General features: G+C 39.0%; 1 protein-coding gene across 1 annotated transcript; it reads right to left on the bottom strand.

Moving 5' to 3' along the window:
- Positions 1-8,021: 8,021 nt before the first annotated feature.
- Positions 8,022-18,342, bottom strand: LOC124858402 (carbohydrate sulfotransferase 6-like). The gene is made up of 2 exons (XM_047350427.1): positions 18,182-18,342; positions 8,022-11,715 (listed from the first exon to the last, which is right to left on the bottom strand). Exon 2 carries the CDS (start codon positions 11,511-11,513, stop codon positions 10,329-10,331), a length of 1,185 nt encoding a protein of 394 aa, XP_047206383.1. The 5' UTR covers positions 11,514-11,715; positions 18,182-18,342; the 3' UTR covers positions 8,022-10,328.
- Positions 18,343-18,351: the final 9 nt, after the last annotated feature.

Below are 18,351 nucleotides of genomic sequence, written 5' to 3'. Positions count from 1 at the left end.
CCGCTGTTTCTGGTTCAAAAGTGGCTTGACCTGGGGAATGTGGCACCTGTAGCCCATTTCCTGCACACGCCTGTGCACGGTGGCTCTGGATGTTTCTACTCTAGACTCAGTCCACTGCTTCCGCAGGTCCCCCAAGGTCTGGAATCGGCCCTTCTCCACAATCTTCCTCAGGGTCCGGTCACCTCTTCTCGTTGTGCAGCGTTTTCTGCCACACTTTTTCCTTCCCACAGACTTCCCACTGAGGTGCCTTGATACAACACTCTGGGAACAGCCTATTCGTTGAGAAATTTCTTTCTGTGTCTTACCCTCTTGCTTGAGGGTGTCAATAGTGGCCTTCTGGACAGCAGTCAGGTCGGCAGTCTTACCCATGATTGGGGTTTTGAGTGATGAACCAGGCTGGGAGTTTTAAAGGCCTCAGGAATCTTTTGCAGGTGTTTAGAGTTAACTCGTTGATTCAGATGATTAGGTTCATAGCTCGTTTAGAGACCCTTTTAATGATATGCTAATTTTGTGAGATAGGAATTTTGGGTTTTCATGAGCTGTATGCCAAAATCCTCCGTATTAAGACAATAAAAGACCTGAAATATTTCAGTTAGTGTGCAATGAATCTAAAATATATGAATGTTAAATTTTCATCATGACATTATGGAAAATAATGAACTTTATCACAATATGCTAATATTTTGAGAAGTACCTGTATGTGTGGGTGGCTGCCAGGCCCACCATTGCGGATGAATAAATGCACTGTGTTGTTAACAAAGACAATACAGTGATAAGCGGATTTTGTGCGCATATTGTGCAGAGGTCATTGAACATTTATGGAAAATGTTGTGAAGGGGGCCGAAGAAATATGTAAACGATGAAAAAATAAAATAAAATACGGATTTAAACAACTTTTAAAACTTTTGAGAGTAATTGGTTTTGTTAAACACATTTTCCTTGGTAAAACAAACCTTTAAAATGAGAATGAAAAAATTGGGTTATTTTTGAAGGTAAGAAAGATTCTGATTGGACAGTGGTACCACACAAAAATTAAACTAATCTCATGTTTCCTAAAAGACTGCATAGAAAAGGCTCTCAGAACCGCAGAGTTATTTTCCACCACAGTACCAAGTTTTTTAAGCATGTTTTTTCTTTATTTTAAAACAGATCTGTGTTTTTTGTTTTTGGCTTTTTAGCATAATGTTTGTCTGAAGCTTCTTATGAACTGGATTAGGAGCAAATATGATCTGAGGTAAATTAGGAGCTGTGAACTAGTGATTTTTAAATCTGATTATTGTGCAAGCAGAAATAATACAGTAACAGGTCTGGGGATATTTAGCCAATCCTCTCTTCAATCTGCAGAAAGTTAACATCATTGCTCATTTTAGGAAAATAAAAGAAATAAAGGCTCTCTCAACAATAAAGAGGATGGTCGGCTCAAACTCCAGTCTCCTTGTTTGATTTCTTAAGGTTTAAAGATTAAAAGAATACATAGGAGTACAAAGATACACAAGGTAATTTCAGATTACTAAATTATAGAATATTGGAACATTTATCAGCATTTGGATTATTAAAGAAGGGTTATAGTAATACTTTTCTCCCCAACTCTCAAAATTTAAATAGTCCAAATTAAAGAAAATGATGTGTCTTCCTTTTAAAACATTATGTGGAAAAAAGTCCAGTTTGGAGTCAAGTTTCTTATCTTAATTTCTGATTAAGTCAAACACTGTAGTTTTTGTTTTTGTTTGGGTTTACCATAAAATGTCAACGCCGGCTTAAAATACTTCTTTGCATTTAACCTGAAATTCTGCAATGCAGCTGCGATCAAAATTGATCAAAAACAAAAAGAGAATTATAACAATAACTTTCAGGATTGTAGTTATTATTATTACAGAGTTACAGTAAAATAATTGACAAAAGGGTTTCAGCATCAGTGAATTTGGATTAATTTAAGAGAAAACTGTTGCTGTGCTTCTAAATAGTTTGTGCACTCATCTTAAAAAGGATCCTGATGATTGTCATAACAAAATTGATCAATTATAGCATTAAAAGATATGGCTGAGAAAACATATTCTGAAAAGAGATTGTTAAAAATGTCTTTGAATTCTTGAAGCTTCAAATTTGGCCATTTGTTTGTCTTTGATGTTTTGTCTTTGTTTTGTTGGAATGAATGTTTGTTTATATGTTGCATGAAACAATAATCTATGTTTAGAATAATGTTTCTAAATCCTAGATTGATTAAACTTTGAGTTTTCAGGAGAATTAAGAAGCAGCTTGTTTCTGAGGTAGGTGCATGTTAACAGTTTTGCAGTTTAAGGTTCATTAAGATGGGTTGGAATGAAGAAACTGTGGGTCCGCCCATAGGCTGTCAATCAGAGGTTAGTTCTGCCTGACTCCGCCCACCTACCAGGTTGGTTCATGCCTCTGTTGTCATGGTAACGGTCAGCACCTCCCTTCCTGAGTTTTAAAACTGTTTAAGAGACAATAGAATCAAAATGCTTGTAGTGATTGTTGCCTTAATAACATGTTTTTTTTGTATAATAATTAAGGATGTAGCATGACATTTAGATTTATGTGTTTTACTATTAAAAGGTTAATGAAATAGTTTAAACTAGTTTGAAGAATTAGTTTTGCATACAGAATCATTGGTGATTTATTAGATTGAAAGTTTTCCCTGGTGCCATTAGGCTAATTGACAATTCCAGACATGCCAATACTTTTTTGAGTGGTAAATGTTATACTACCAACAATATCATGATAAAATGCAAAAGATTCATTTTGCAGGGAAATAATTCCTTATTTGGCTCAGATTGTGTGCATTCTTGATTTTTCCTCTTTGAGAGAAGTTAGTTTTCAGCTCTGTGAAACGACCTTGACAAAGAGATGCAGCTGCCTGAAAACAAAGATAAAACTTCTGCAAACAGTAGAAGCCTGTCTCTGCTGAAAGGTCTGAAAAAACAATTGTAACTCTACCTCTGCATGTGTCAAACTCAAGGTCCGCGGGCCAAAACCGGTCCCCAGACGTTTAGTGATTCTCTAGAAGTAGAGCCTTTTAATATGGTGATTGTGTGCTTGAATGTTATTTTGTCAATCAATAAGCAGTTTTGTCTACATTCTGCCACAATCTGCCTTTTGAAAATGTTTTGAATCTTGCTCTTTATGTTTAAAAAAAAAAAATTGGCTAAAGTCTGCAGACACAAAATGAACCTGGATTGAAGCTCTAAGTTTATTTAATCTGAGATCCTCTCCAAATGCAACAGTATATGTCAGTCTACATGAGATACTAACAACTTCACCTACTGATATAATATAAAGATCTGATTGAATATGTGAAACAAACAATGATGAAAGTTTTTCAACAGGTGATGCTCATCCAGGAGGAAGACAGTGTTCCTAGGAAATGCAGCTCATTCATTAACAATCAATTTTTCTCCTATAGGTGGAAGTTTTGCTGACTAATCATAGGCTGGATCTATGAAACATTATGTGCACAGAACAAATGACCAAGGTTCTGACTGACTTATGAACCTCACTGACCTGACAATGATAACATGACACCCAACAGATAACACCTTTAAGGTGGACCCACTAAGAACACCTTATTGATTCTTGGTGAATAAAAAAAAAAAAATTGAAGCGTTCAAAACAGACCTAGTGGAAACAAAAGGGGTTATGAGGAAACAATGTGCATTTTAAGAATAATAGAAGTCAAATTATGTTAAAATTTTTGCAAATAAAATGACTCTGACAGAGAAATAAGTAAGTAGTGTGTGAATGTGTGTGAATGGGAATGACTGATTTCATTGTAATGCATCTTTGAGGGACCTTAAAAGCGCTAATAAAGGTCTGATGTTCTGATGATCTTTGCCAAACTTATATCTTAATAAGGTTTCCAGAATCTTTTCCGAAAAATCATATAAAAATAGCAAAAGTTCTACCTGTATTAAAAATACTGATAACCATAAGAAAGTTCATAGACCCGTCTTCAATGTTTCATAATTCTTTTACAAACGGGGTATTTAAACTTTCATGTGGCCAAATGTCTGTGTTTGACTTTCTGTTTTTGTGAAATAAATGTCTGTTTCATGTTATGTAAAAATTAGAGTCCTCAACATTACCATAATAATATTAGGTCAGTTCTCTATGGTAAAACAAAAAGATTTTAACAGATGTTTAGACTTTTTCCAGTCAGGTTCAAAATGATTGAATTAGACTCAAACTTAACATAAGATGAAATGAACCTTAACAGAATTACTGGACTGGACTGAAATAGAGAAAACTTGAGTTAATTGAAATAAACTTTAGTTACTTGAACTTAATACAAAGCTGACTGAAACTGTATGTTGTATCTATAAAACTGGGTAAGATAAACTAAGATTATAAGATATAATATGCCCTTCATTTTTTGTGTTCATCAGTGAGTGAGTTTTTATTTTTTATTTTAAATGTAATAAGGACAGCGGCTACAGTGACACATGGGGAAGACCCATGTGTCAAAGGGGGAATATGTTACATCTGGTAAAGCATTAATCCTACACTATAAATCTTTCTGACTATGCAAAGAATTTTTGCAGATCATGCATAATTTGTTGCAAACACGGGGGAAGAAATATTGCCTAGTGGTAATAGATTAACCTAGTTACACATTTCTTCCCCACATATGGTATCCCACAGATTATAAGGTCAGATAATGGAACTCATTTTGTAAATAAACTAATAGAACTAAGTTCTAAATTATTAGGGGTTCAGTTAAAGATTAAGGAAAACAATAACTCAGGAGGTAGAGAAAAAGAAAAGAGGAGAAAGAGCAGCTACAGAATCAGCTCCTTCAATTGCAGCTGCAAGAGGCCAAAGAGAAAATTAAATAAGAAAAAAGTGATATAACTGAAAATGTAATGATAGCTGCAGCTCAACCTGTTCCTCCAGCAGCACACAACCCTATGTCTATGACTGATCAGTGGCAAGGAGGTGGTTACCCCCTCCTCCACCCTATCCATTTTAATAATTACAGGTACAGTGTCACCGGTCGTGGAGGCGGATGGCATGTTGGTGGTCAGCTGGTCGCGGTGGATGGTGTGGAGCACCCAGAGGAAGGGGTGGAGCCAGCAGGGCACTGGGAGATGTGTGCTACAACTGTGCAGCGTGGGCACAGCAGATCCCACGTTGCCTGCAAAGGTGGGAGAGAATTGTCTGAATTTTTGAGTGGACACTGGAGCTACTTATTCCACCATAACACAGCAACCTCCTAAACCACTGCTCTCTACCAAGACTGTTTCTGTGATGGGCTTATCAGGGGCTGCATAAATTCTTCCTGTTCAGACTGGGACTCAAAGAGTAACTCACCCTTTTGTGTGTTCACTCAGCACACCTGTTAATTTGCTGGGCAGAGACTTATTAGTGAAGCTGGGAGCATCAGTGTTGTGTGGTACTGATGGGTTAACAATAACTTTTCCAGATGGTTCCTCTTTGGCATGTGGACAAATGCTTCAGCATGGACAATATTTTTACAGCCAGTTGCAGAGGCATATGCTGACATCTACTGGAGACTGTTGACCGAACCTCCAAGCAGCATCTTCTCGGTGTATCAGCTGTGGAAACCCTGGATTCAAAGTCTCTGCCCCTGCACCTCTCTGCCTGACCCGCCCCATGTCACTTTGTTCTACGACCGTTGTCACACTGAATGGTACCAGATTTGTTTAATGAAACAGTAGAAGGTAGGACATGGTTTATTACAAAAAAATTGTGTTATGTGGCTCTTGAGAGTGTGGCTGCAACAGTTGATTTAACACCTGACCAAGCAGAATGGTATTTACTGTCAGATGAAGCTGTTCCTCATGTTTCTCTTTCTTTGCATCCTGAGTATCAAGCTAAGGAATTGGGAGGAGTGGTAAAGCGCTCTCTGGCAGCTGGGGACTGGCAGGACACCTCAGTCACCAACTTAATTTTGGTTACAGAGTTCTCAAAACAGGTTCCAGAGAAACCAACCGAGGGACCTCAGCCAACCACGTCTGAAGCTGAGTGGATCCTGCTGAAGGTGATCAAAAGGAAGTGGTCAGAGCCCAGGTGGACGGGTCCATTCCAGGTCACAGAGAGAACCTCATATGCGGTGAGGGTCAAGGGCAAAGGAGACACGTGGTATCTTTGGAGCCAGTGTGCAGCAGCAGAGGCACCACAGAGATCGCTGCCAGAGGTCCAGCAGAACCTGAGGGACAACACCAGCACACCAGAAGATCTTTCTCACCCAATTCAAGGGGCAGAATAATCCCCAGCGTTCATTTACACCTAAAGGTTAGTCTACACCTTAGGTGCACCGTCAGATCAGTGGTCCCACCAATAGGGGCAGAATAATCCCCTGGTGAGACCACTTAGCTCCAGGTCAGTCTACACCTGTGAGTGAAGACCAGGACATCACACAGAAGAGGTGGATGTGATTGAGTTTTCCTCTTTTTCACTGGTGGTCGTAGCTGCTCTCCCACCAAGAACTGAACTGAACACTCTGAACTTTTAAAAACATAATAATAAAAAGGTCTTCACCATATTGTTAATCCTCATCTTCCTTTGCAGGTACTTTCGAAACGAATTGGAGGTGAAAATCTAGGACCCAGGCCCCTTAAGGGTTGGGTCATGGTAGGTATAGGTGTTTTAGCATTCTTCATTGTTACATTGATTTTCGGATTGTTCTGTGAACTGCCTTTCCAAGCATGATCCAGTCATCCAGACAATAAAGTATCAAAACGCAGCGCTCCACCCATTGCCAACAAAACCAGGGCTGGCCCTTTTACCCCTCTACGGAGAAATGGCACATACACTTGTTTTAACTTCACTTCCAAAACCCCACAGGTAAATGTAGGACAAATTTCTCACGATTGGTGCAACTCCACTGTGTCAGGCTCAGTGATCCTTGGGCAAGATCAGGACTTTATTATTATTGTGGAGGACACCTCCTTCTGACTAGGATCCAAAATAATACTATTGGAGTGTGTGCCTTGATTAGGTTGCAGGCACCTCTCCTCTTGTTAGGAAAAGACCTTAAGTATCTTCCTTCAACACACGCCCAAAGCACAGCTTTAACTAGGAGAAGGTGTAGACATATCATAAAACGGAGCGCAAACACCTTTGACTTAAGCAAAGACTCACCCACTTACATTGATGCAATAGGAGTTCCTCAAGGCGTACCTAATGAATATAAATTAGCGGATCAAGTCTCAGCAGGCTTTGAAAACATCCCCATTATAACAGCTTTGTTCCATGTTACTCCCAATAAAAACGTAGATCGAATCAACTACATCCATTACAATGTTTTACGTCTAGCTAACTTAACAAGGGATGCAGTAGAAGGCCTGTCTGAACAATTGGCACCAACCTCCCTCAGAAAATACTGAAGAACTGCATGTGTGGGAAAATTAGTGATAATGCAACTACAGAGTTACTCCCTGCTTATATCAGTAGATACGAGATGCAGCTGTGAGACCGGAACATGTCCTAATATGGTAGGCAGGAAAATGTGTGTAACGTGACTACATGTGTGAAGAAAACTGTAAACAGGGGCTGTTCATTTTCATGTGTGTTTTCAATAAAAGCAATGGCCCCAGGGAGAAGCTCCGAAGTCGTCTCGGTGTGTTTTGTGTTACCACATGCGAGAGCTTCCCTGGTCCAGGTATTTGAATAACATACAGCTGTCTCCGTGTGATTTATTATAATGTCTTGTGAATTCTTTCAGCTTACGGTGAATAAACGAACACGCAGAACACCCCTTGGGAGGGTGCTTCAACAATACCTAAATAAACAAAATTAACAGAAATGATCAAAGATCCAAAAAATTAACAAAACAATCCACTGAAGCATCAGAGGCATATTTTATATTCAGGCAAAATAAATTTAGTGAAGAAGATTGTGTCTGCCCTAGTTAAACAGAATCATATTAAATCAAGTGAGATTTAATTAAATTAAATAAGCCTACAGAGTCCACCTGCCTGTCTATAACTGGTTCATTTAAGTAAAAGCAAACAAAACAAAAATGTAAATCACAAATCTAAACATGTAATTCAAATATATTTATTTCACAAATTCTCAGTAGTGAATTTAAAAGATATTTAAAACATGTAAAAGATAAAAAGCTTCTACAATACAAAGAAGACCTAAAAGGCTCCTAATTTGTGACTAAAACTAATTCAAAGAGATACTGAATCAGCAGGAAGCAATAAAATTAGAAACCAAACAAAAGACAGAAATCACAATTTATTTAGTGTGTTTTAAGTTTCTAAATTTGAAACAATCCTTTACTTTGCTCTAGCAATATTTTACTGTTTTAACTCAGTTTAAAACTCAGGTTATGTCCTTCTTCTTTTTCAAATTTTGTCACAACTCTGAAATCAGCTCTTAGATACAAATCAAACAGTGCAATTTATAAAACCTGGTAATAAATGAACGAAGAGCTCCAGAGGACAATTTGATTATAATTAGCTAAAACAAATGAGGAAATTCTGGTGTTTTTAGTGTGTTCAGCTCATATGTGGATATGTGGGTTTCCTGAAGGAAGAATATGTCTGCTTTAAGTTTTTCTAATTAATCTATGATTTTATATTTTTAGAATTAATTCCAATTCCACGTGCATTCCAAGTGACAAAGCTTATTGAGTTTATGTCGCTAAGTCTAAAAGTCTAAACCAGTCTAAACTAAGTTTGTCCTGTAAGTGTCTTCCTGTATCTAGGTGTGTGTGTTCTGCAGTCGGAACTCTACCCAATAAGTCCTAAGGGAAGAAACCTGATATAAACCGACAAACTATTGCAGAGCTCGGCTGTTTTGAAAAAAAAAAAAAAAAAATACAGTTTTCCGAAGTTAGGTAGTGAAGTACCTGGAAATCTCTTAACTCCGGTGAAGACATCTGCAGATTTTAAAGGAATATTGCCTCGTTACCCCGACGCCAGAAAGTTCCCAAGGAATCACCTCCTCCCCAGAGAGAACGTTTGATTTTATGTTAAGAAAATATGGGCCTAAAAACCTCAAATGCCTCAATGAACGGGTTAAAACATTTAGTCATGCAGTCTAAAAGGAAAAAAAAAGAAACCTGCAATGTCTGGGGAAAAACTGATAACTGCCTGACGATACTTCTGTTTGTGCAAAATCTCTACCTTACACTAAACCTTTTTTCTGCCTCTTGACACACACACACACCGCGACTTCAGTCCGTCAGAGACGTTTCTCAAGCCTGGCCTGAAAGGTTCTGCCTGCTGCGGACAACAGTTTGACAGTTTCCACCAGAATGAAACTCAACGCCAAAATACCAAAACCCACTTATTTGGGCAATAATCCAGAGCCAGAAGATAATTTACGTTGGATTGTGCTGATAGCACATCTTATGCAGGCAGAAGAGGTAACGTACAAACACGCACACATTTGCACAAATTCTTTCTGTTTACTGGAACAAAGACGGTTTATCAATGTAGCTCATCATGTGATCGTTCTACATTCCGCAATGAAAAAATACCTGCTTGACTTTGACAGATGTGACAAGGGTTTGAAATCACATTAAAATTCCATTACAAAGTGATGGTAGTTCATACCTAACACGTTTTCTCAGTTTACATGTACTTGTTTATGGAAAGCAAGTTCTCCCTCTCTTTATGATTGCAATAAATCAATAAAGGTATGCATTTAATCGAAAAAGGGTACATTATAAAGAATACTACACTAATGAACTGTATAAACCAACAGTGGGTCCTGGCTTTAAAATGTGTTACTTAAAAATGAATAATTCTGAGTTATTAACTATAACTTGGATAATTTTGAAAGTGCTCCAATAAACGTTTAATGTTTAGGGTTTAAAATGTAAAAAAAAAAAAAGAATATTCCTACATTACATAGGAGTACAAAAGATAATTTGATATCACTAATAAATAGAACAATGGAAGAGTATTAGCACGTGAATTATAAAGGGGGCCTTTGGAATAACTTTCCCGCCCAACTTCCAGAAGTTTAATAGTCTTGATTTAAAGAAAATGTCTGTTTTTCTTTTGAAGTGCTTTGCTGTAAAAAATCTAGTTGGGTTTGTTTGAGTTTTAAATGCAGTTTTAGTCTTTTAGTTTTTGGGTATACCATTAAATGTCAATGCCGGCATAAAGTAATTGTCTGCATATAAACTGGGCAACTAGCAAATTCTTAAATACAGCTGTGATCAAATCAAAACAGGAAAAGAGGATAAAAGAGCTTTATAACAGGAACTGGGTCTATATTGTAACTCAAATCCTCTGTGCTACACTGTCCAAGCTTGTAGCCTCCTGTGGGATCTGAAACCGCTGGCAGATCTTTGAAGTATTCTGCTAATAACCTAATATGATTTAACTGTTTCATGCATCCTGAGTTTTAGCTTGTTTCCAAATGAACTCTTTTAATTCCTGTGGCATGTACAGATCTAGATCAAGTGTCTTCTGATCTTTTTCACTGTCAACTGTCCTGTAGTTGAGCATGCGCATGGCCTCTTTACACACTTCCTGAATGCGTTTGACCTTGTTGTGGGGCAGCAAGGTGCGCCAAGCCAAGGACACCTGAACAGCATTTCTGGAGATAATCTGGAAAGTATTTTCCACATTGCCTTTCCCCTTTCCGTGAGTCATATTTTTGATCCATGCTTCCATCTCATTGGTCATCTCTAAATTTACAAAGTCATAAATGTCACTGATCTCCTGAAGCGGGTTGCGCGTCACATCTTCATAGCGAACCAGCTTGTAGCGACCTTTCAGAAACGGAGGAGGGTCCTGGGTGGCTCTTTCATTGATCCGGACGTGGCTTTGGCAGATTTCTTGCATGACTTGATATTGCTCCTTGCCAGCAGGTACGGGTTTGTGCTCCAAGACAATGGCATTATCCATCTTGAAGGATAAGGCTGACTCCTCTCTAGACCTATACACAGCTCGAGGATCGCGGACAAGGTGAATGATACGGAGGTCAAGGTTGGGGTCTTGTAAAAGAGGGTAAAGGGATTCCAGCTCAAAAAATCTAGTTTCTTTTAAAACCACATGGCTGTAGATCTGGCAGGCCTTCTCCACCCTCTCAAATCCTAGACTTTCACATTCCTTCTGGCACTGAGTCTCGTTGTTTATGTGACCAAATGGTGTGAGGAAACAGACTGGAGGCGAGCACAGTGCCCGACTCTGATACCACATAAAAAAGCTGGATGTTTTGCGATTATCCGGCATGTAGGAATCCATCACTGAGAAGTCACAGTGGTATACGCTCCGCATTAGATCCCTTACAGCCATTCGTAGAGTCTTTGCCCCAAATGTCCTCATTTCGCTCCACACATGCCATGCAGGTTCCATAAGATAGAAAACAGATGGGTGCTGACCGAAAACCTGACCCAGAAAGGATGAACCCGATCGCCACGATGAAAGGAGCAAGACGTGAACTTTGCGACTGGGAGAAGGAGAGTCTGGAGGGGGGGTGAACTGGTATTGCCAGTAGCAGAACATCAACCCCTGCAGGACCACCAGGAAAATCACAGTGTTGATTTCAACTCTGAAGCGGGAATACATGACAGGAGATAACAGTCAGTTTCTGGTTTCTGGTGCAGGAGAACTTCAACGTTGTTTTTTGGTCTGAGGAGAAACGCTCTTTCTAATCTGCATCATGTTGTATTTAACTTCTTAATGCTGAAGGTAATTCTAAAGATCATGTCTGTGGATCAGGGGTTCGAGTAGATCTGCCACTTTTATTGTCTTGCTGGAGTGCAGACAACTGAAAAAAAGGCAGAGAGAAAAGAGAGATATTGGTATTGTAGACTATTATAGACTATCACAATGGTTATTACATATTAAAGCATAGCACTTGTTTGACAAAGAGTGCACAGTGCCCCTGCTCTTTACCGATCCCTAGGTCTGAAACCAGACTGATCAAAGTCTCAATAACAATGTCAGAATCAGCTTTACTGCCAAGTTTGTGCCCACAAACAAGGAATTTGATTCTGGTAGACTTTGCTCTCAGTGAAGATTTTTAAATTTTTTTGTCAATATAAATGGAAATAAAAAATACATTTAAACTTTACATATACACACAAGCTACTTTACAAGAGAAGATAATGTGAGATCAGTCCAGGCATGCATGGTGTTGTTCTGAAACTCTGACTGTCAAGTGTTCACCAGAGAAATGGCCTGGGGGAAGAAATTGCGTCTATGGCGGCTGGTTTTAGCAGACAGCGCTCTGTGGCGCCACCTCAAGGTAAAAGCCTAAACAGTTTGTGTGCAGGGTGTATGGGAGATCTGCAGAGATTTTAGCTGCCACTTCCCTGACCAGTAGACCTGTATAAGTTCTGGATAGAGAGAAGGTCAGCCCTGATGATTCTCTCTGCAGACCTGATTGTTTGTTGCAATCTTGACTTATCCTGTTTGTGGATGAGCCAAACCACACTGAGATGGACGAAGACAGGACAGACTGAATAAATTAAATGGTAAATGTCCTGCACTTGTATAGCACTTTATCAAGTCCCCAGAGACTCCAAAGTGTTGGGAAGTTCATAGGAGAGTTTTGCACTGTTAAAATCCTCAAGAGCAATTTTTAGCGAGTCTGGATGTCTTTTCTCCACATCGGTTATCAGCTCAGCCAGTTTTTTTTCTGCATCTGATGTGGAGCCTTGAGGTGGTATGTTAACGTCAATCAATAAAAATTAGGAGAACTCCCGCTGTCAAAGCTTCACAAGCACCCCAGCTCTATTCCCTCTCCGACAATATATCCCTTGTATTCATACTGTTTTCAGGATTTTAAGACAAATACATTACATTGTGTTAAGCAAATTTGCCAGGTAACATACGCTAATTGGTACCTTGGCGATTTCAGGTGCCCAGATGGTGTCACAGGGCGCTGCACTTAGTGTTAAGATCTACATTTCATTAAGCACATACACAATAATGGGATCTAAAGCCCTGCACAGTCTCCACAGCCTCTAGCCTCGGGTTTGCTTTTGCAAGCTAGATCTCTCGAAAGAAGTCAGTTGTGAAGAACCTCCTTCTTACTAACATACCCTCCACTAAGGCGCCGGTATTTACTGCAGTTCCCATTTTAAACAGTGGGTGTCACTGCAGATCAAATCTACTTGTATTCAACAACTGATAGAAGAGGAAGAATCTATAGAAGAAGACAATTCTAAGTACAAATATAGACCTTATCATTCGTATCAGTCTGATGGTGGTCAGAGGTCCCAATGGCGTCGATTGTTTGGCTGCCCAACTTCTGTCAGTCTGCCCTAGTACTAATTACGCTAATAAACCCTAAGGTTTATTAGTGATTACTCATAAGTTAATTATTTAATCTATAAGTGACTAGATTCATTATTATCATTCATTGTCAATTGAAGACTTAATATTTTTAATCTGAGAATATTTATATTTTTATCTTATAAACTTTCATTCATTTTTATAAAGTATTCATTTAAGGCTCAATGGCGACAACAGTTTACCCATCAGATATAGATCTGAGACTGATGTATAGTCATACTAAATAAATTTGAACATTATTAGTATTTTTCTTTTTAAACGTGTCCTGTCCTGCAGAGTAGCGCTCAGAATTGTTGTCTGAGTGCCAAGAAAAAGCCCAACAGATTAACTTTCACAAGTGGAGCATTACAGCTAACGCTTTAAAGCTCTGCTTGATATTTATAAAAGAAACTTTATTAGAAACTGTTTTGGGATTATTTCAGTTGTTACACACACTGAAACAGAAATGAAAAGGAAAAAAAGCACGAAAGAGAGAAAGGGTGGCAAAAAGGAACAGGGGAGAGAAGGAGAATAGAATGGAGGAGAGAATGAAGGATGAAGAGAATACAAGATAACACCCTGATTGCTTCTACACCTGCAGAAACATTCATACATTATTACCAGCTTTTCATTCATACATTATTACCAGCTTTTTAACCGAAAAGCGCACGGTACTTATGAATGCAAGATGTATTTAGTGGTAAATGCCGCTCAATATAGAACATTTGTGTATCTGTTAACACCTGAATCTAAACACCTGTGGGTCTGAGTATGAGTGTGTATGCAAGGTTTCTCCATAAAAATATGCGATAGTGAGTGTGAGGAACCACAGATCTGCCCCCCTGGACCCGAGACAGATACGGAGGAGATCCAAGCCACAGACATCCAAAGGTCCCCCAGAGCACAGGAACCCCAGGAGAACCACCGCGGGGACTACCGCAACCCCGCCCAGGGAAGAGCAGGGGAGGGTCCCAGGGAAACCACCCAGCAGCCACAGTGAAGAAGCCCCAAGGAGCGGCAGCGACGAGCCCACAGGCCCCGCCGGCAGCCTTCTACACCCGAGCAGATCCAGCAATGGACCGAAGCACCGTGGGATTTGACTGAGACATTGACGTTTTTCTTGAGCTTAGTGATTCTCAAAGAAACTGAAATAACACGGAATTAAATACTTCCTTTTTTCTCTTATGCAGTCAAACAAATAGGATTTTTGTAAAAATTAGGCTTCTGTGTAGTTCAATGTATTCCCCGAAGTAATATTTTTTCATCATTTTTCCAACATCAAGCTTTTATTATTATGAAGCATAATTAACAAAGTGGAGCAGCAACAAAAAGTCAAATTATAGTAGCACATATTTGATCAGATATCGCCTCACAGAAACTATTTCTGCGTCTATGTAGCGTTAAAACTCAAAAATCTTACAAGTTTTCAGTTGTTTATTATATATATATATATATATATATATATATATTCATACCTTTAATAATTGATGAGAACGGCTTCTACCGTGCGCTCAGCTCTCCTCCTCTGAGCTGTAACCGGTGTTGTGCGAAATTCTGTCCCTCTGAAATAATCTGTTCCCCCTGTGTCGGGAGCGCGCATTGCAGCCAGAGAGGCGGATCCGAGCGTCTTCACAGCTTTTCTGATCGATTTGTCGGTAAAACGACCAAACGTATTCATGTCAATGTTGTTACTTAATTTTTAATCAACAGCTCCTAGAAAAAAGAAATAAATACAAAATGAACCTGGTCTTGTGAGGGTTTTTTTTTTTTTTTTGCACAGTTTCGTGTTGTTTGTCTTTTCCAACTTGTGTCATGTTCACTATAACCTGACGGACATCAGTCAGCCACCAACACGTCGTGTTTATTTCTACTTTTTTATTACTGATATAAAACAATGGATGCTCACTCTGTTGGCTTCCTGAATAGATGAGAGTGTAGCTTATTTTTCTGGTAAATCGCGTTCTAATGTAAAACATGACAAAATACTGGATTTATAAAAGACATTTTACTGCTTTGATAATGGTACTGTCTGATGTTGTTTTGTTTAAAAATAATCCGCTCTAGTATTATTTATGTACTTTACATATTCCTATATTCCCTGTCATGTATGAGAACATATTTCCTCTCTTTTAAAAAGAGGGGGAAATATTTATAGGAACATCATAGGGGAACACAGTATTCCAGCCTGACGCTCACACCTCGTAATGTTTTGTTGCCCCATGGGACAGGGATTAACCAATCACCGTACATTTTGGGTTGGTCATTCCTCACATCTTACACAACTATTCTTGTGAATGTGGACACATTTACTCTTTATTTGCCAGAATTACAGGGGGGAACAGAATATTTCAGACAGCTGAAATAATCAGTTCCCCCTCTATAACATGGGAACAAATTATTTTTTCAACAAGTCCTTCACTGGGTTTATTCCTCTCATCATGGACAACAACTCCTGTGAATTTGGAAACATTTGCTCTTTATAGGCCCGAGATACTTTTCAGGAAAAAACACCCCCATTACCCAGACGCGTAAGGAAATAGAAGTGAAGTTCTGTGACAGTTTTGTCAGGAGATGGTATTAAAGTTTTAAAATGGGAAAGAAGCAGAGCTCTAAGGAATTGCCTCCTCCACAGGGAGAAATGCTTGACTTCATGATAAAAAAATATGGACCAAAAAGCACAGAGTACATCAATGAACGCGTTAAGAATTAAGCAAAACCTTTTAAGTCCATATTTTAAAATTAAAATCCAGAAACTATCTTTGTTTTCATCCACTCATTTTCAATGAGTGGATGAAAACCAGCCATCCATGTCTATATGTGACGAGATAGGTGGTGCATATCTCCAGCAGTCAGTTTGTGAGAGACAGAGTCGACCCCCCTAGTTGGTCACAGCTGGATGAAAACACTCATGAACTGTAACTGTAAATTGATCAGTTTTCTTTTTTCCTATATCATTTTGGGCTGGAGGGTGGTGTAATGAAGCGTAGCGCACTGCTGGATGGCTGGCCAGCGGAAATATTTCTCAATATCAGCACGCTGCTTAGGATTCTCATAACACTGCCGATCAATTCATGTACTATGAAAGGACTTTTCTTAACTACAAATCAAACAAAATCGAGGGCCTTGATGTCAACTCCACACTGTAACAACTTTGCTCTTTTGTCTTTTGAAAGGAGGATTACAATGAAATAAGATCCATCTTCAACAGAAAGCCTTAGCCTTGTCTTGTAGGGCATGTTGTGGATCTATTACAACTTTAAAGGTTTTTTCATTTTGCTTTAGTTTATTTGTTGGTCAGTTCAGTACCAGGTTTTAGGAGAGTTGCTGTAACATACAGTGATGGTGATGCAGGTTTGGAACTCTGAATTGTTTTGTGTTAGTGCTTGTAATATCATTATTTTATAGTGCTTCTTTAAAAATAACGATAGAATGTATTTGAGCAACCTGGAAAGACACAGTGGTGTCTATGTTGGAGTTTTTTATTTATTTATTTACTCAGTTAGCGGTAGCTGTGTTACAGGTTTACAGTGTTTTATTTGGATGGATGGATGGTCCCATTCACTGACATTTCTTTCAGATATTGATGCAAACGTTTTAGCTTTATTTATTTAAAAACTCTACCACCAAAAAAGTTTGGTTTTGAGTACAGCTCCTCCATCATTTTGAGGACGTAGCCTCAGGCTTTTCAAAGCTCAGGGCACGTTTCAACACAAATTTCAACACAAATTAATACATTTACTTTTACAGGTAAGGAGTGTGCAGCTTTCATACTAAAAGCTTGTGGTAGGGAGACATTCTGAAACTTGCGGGGCACAAAAAATTCAGATGTACAAAACTGTGCGTAGACATGTCACTGCATACTTTTTCTTCATACGTCCCAATTGGTGGTAAATTTGACGTAGCTGCAAATGCCGCTTGAACCCCACGTTCCGCGTTCATAAATACATATGCAAAGTAGTATAAGTAACCGGAAGGCACCTACCACGTGTCCAAATAACCATGGAAACGGTGCTGTAACAAACACAGAGAGACCTACACACCATGAGGTATTTTTGTGAATTACAGCAAACCAATAACTTCTTGAATGTCATCAGCGACTCAAACTTGACTGAAAATAAAAAGTCTGTCGGCTCGAACCCGTTTTGTTCTACACTGTCTGCATCAAATCCAAACAGCGCTGTCTAGCTACCGCATTGAGCTTAATCATAGCTCCATGTGGATCAGTATAATGATGTGAATATGTCTCCCATATTTCTATCTGGAAGACTGTCACCACACACACTTTAAATCTTTACAGTCATTCAGGACGTCACATAAAAAAAAAGAAAGATCTAGAAGCCAGCCATCGCACGCAGAGTCTGCTTGAGGTTTGTTCTCAACACCACTATCATAATTAGAATAATTATAATTATTTGAATTTGTTGCGAACAGCAGAAGAAGAAGAAGCAGCACTAGCGCCAAAAGAGCGGACCAAGAAACTACGGTACAAAGTCAGGTAATGTTAAAAAGTTTATATATGTCTTAATGTCGTTAATAAATGCTCTTGGTCCCTTTTTTTAGCGCTAGTGCTGCTGCTTCTTCTTCTCTTCTTCTGTTGGCGGTTCGCAACACATTCAGAGGTGCATAGCGCCACCTACTGTACATCATTTATAACTCCACCCACTATATTCTGAGCCTGAGATCACGTGATGCCAAGTCGCTGATGTAAATTCGTATTCTCATAGAAAATAAATCGTATTCACAAACTGTTATAGCATATTGTATTCATAAAGAATAAACCACAGCTGTAAACTTGAACTTTGTGTTTGTAATTTCTTGAAGTTGTAACATTTTATTTTGTATTCTTATAGAGAAAATATACAATACCTCTTTTGGATTTTACTTATGCAGAACTATTGACTAATATGCACACATTTCCGTCTTTACATACACATTGTTTTTGACAGCGTTCTTACCCCATAAAGTCCAGGAGGACACATTCCACTTCCCAAGAGCCAGTCTAAGCACCCGGAGATCGGGTCGCAGAAGTCGCCACCTTTGTCCGCGGCGTGATCCTCTTTGCACCGATCCCTCATGATTCCCCCTGCAGGTGGTGGACCTGCAGGGGGCAAGAGGCTACGATGGC

Source organism: Girardinichthys multiradiatus, chromosome 2, assembly GCF_021462225.1.
Source record: "Girardinichthys multiradiatus isolate DD_20200921_A chromosome 2, DD_fGirMul_XY1, whole genome shotgun sequence".
NCBI classification, from domain to species: Eukaryota; Metazoa; Chordata; class Actinopteri; order Cyprinodontiformes; family Goodeidae; genus Girardinichthys; species Girardinichthys multiradiatus.
The sequence above is the reverse complement of the archived record's forward strand: the minus strand, read 5'-3'. Positions and strand labels throughout refer to the sequence as shown.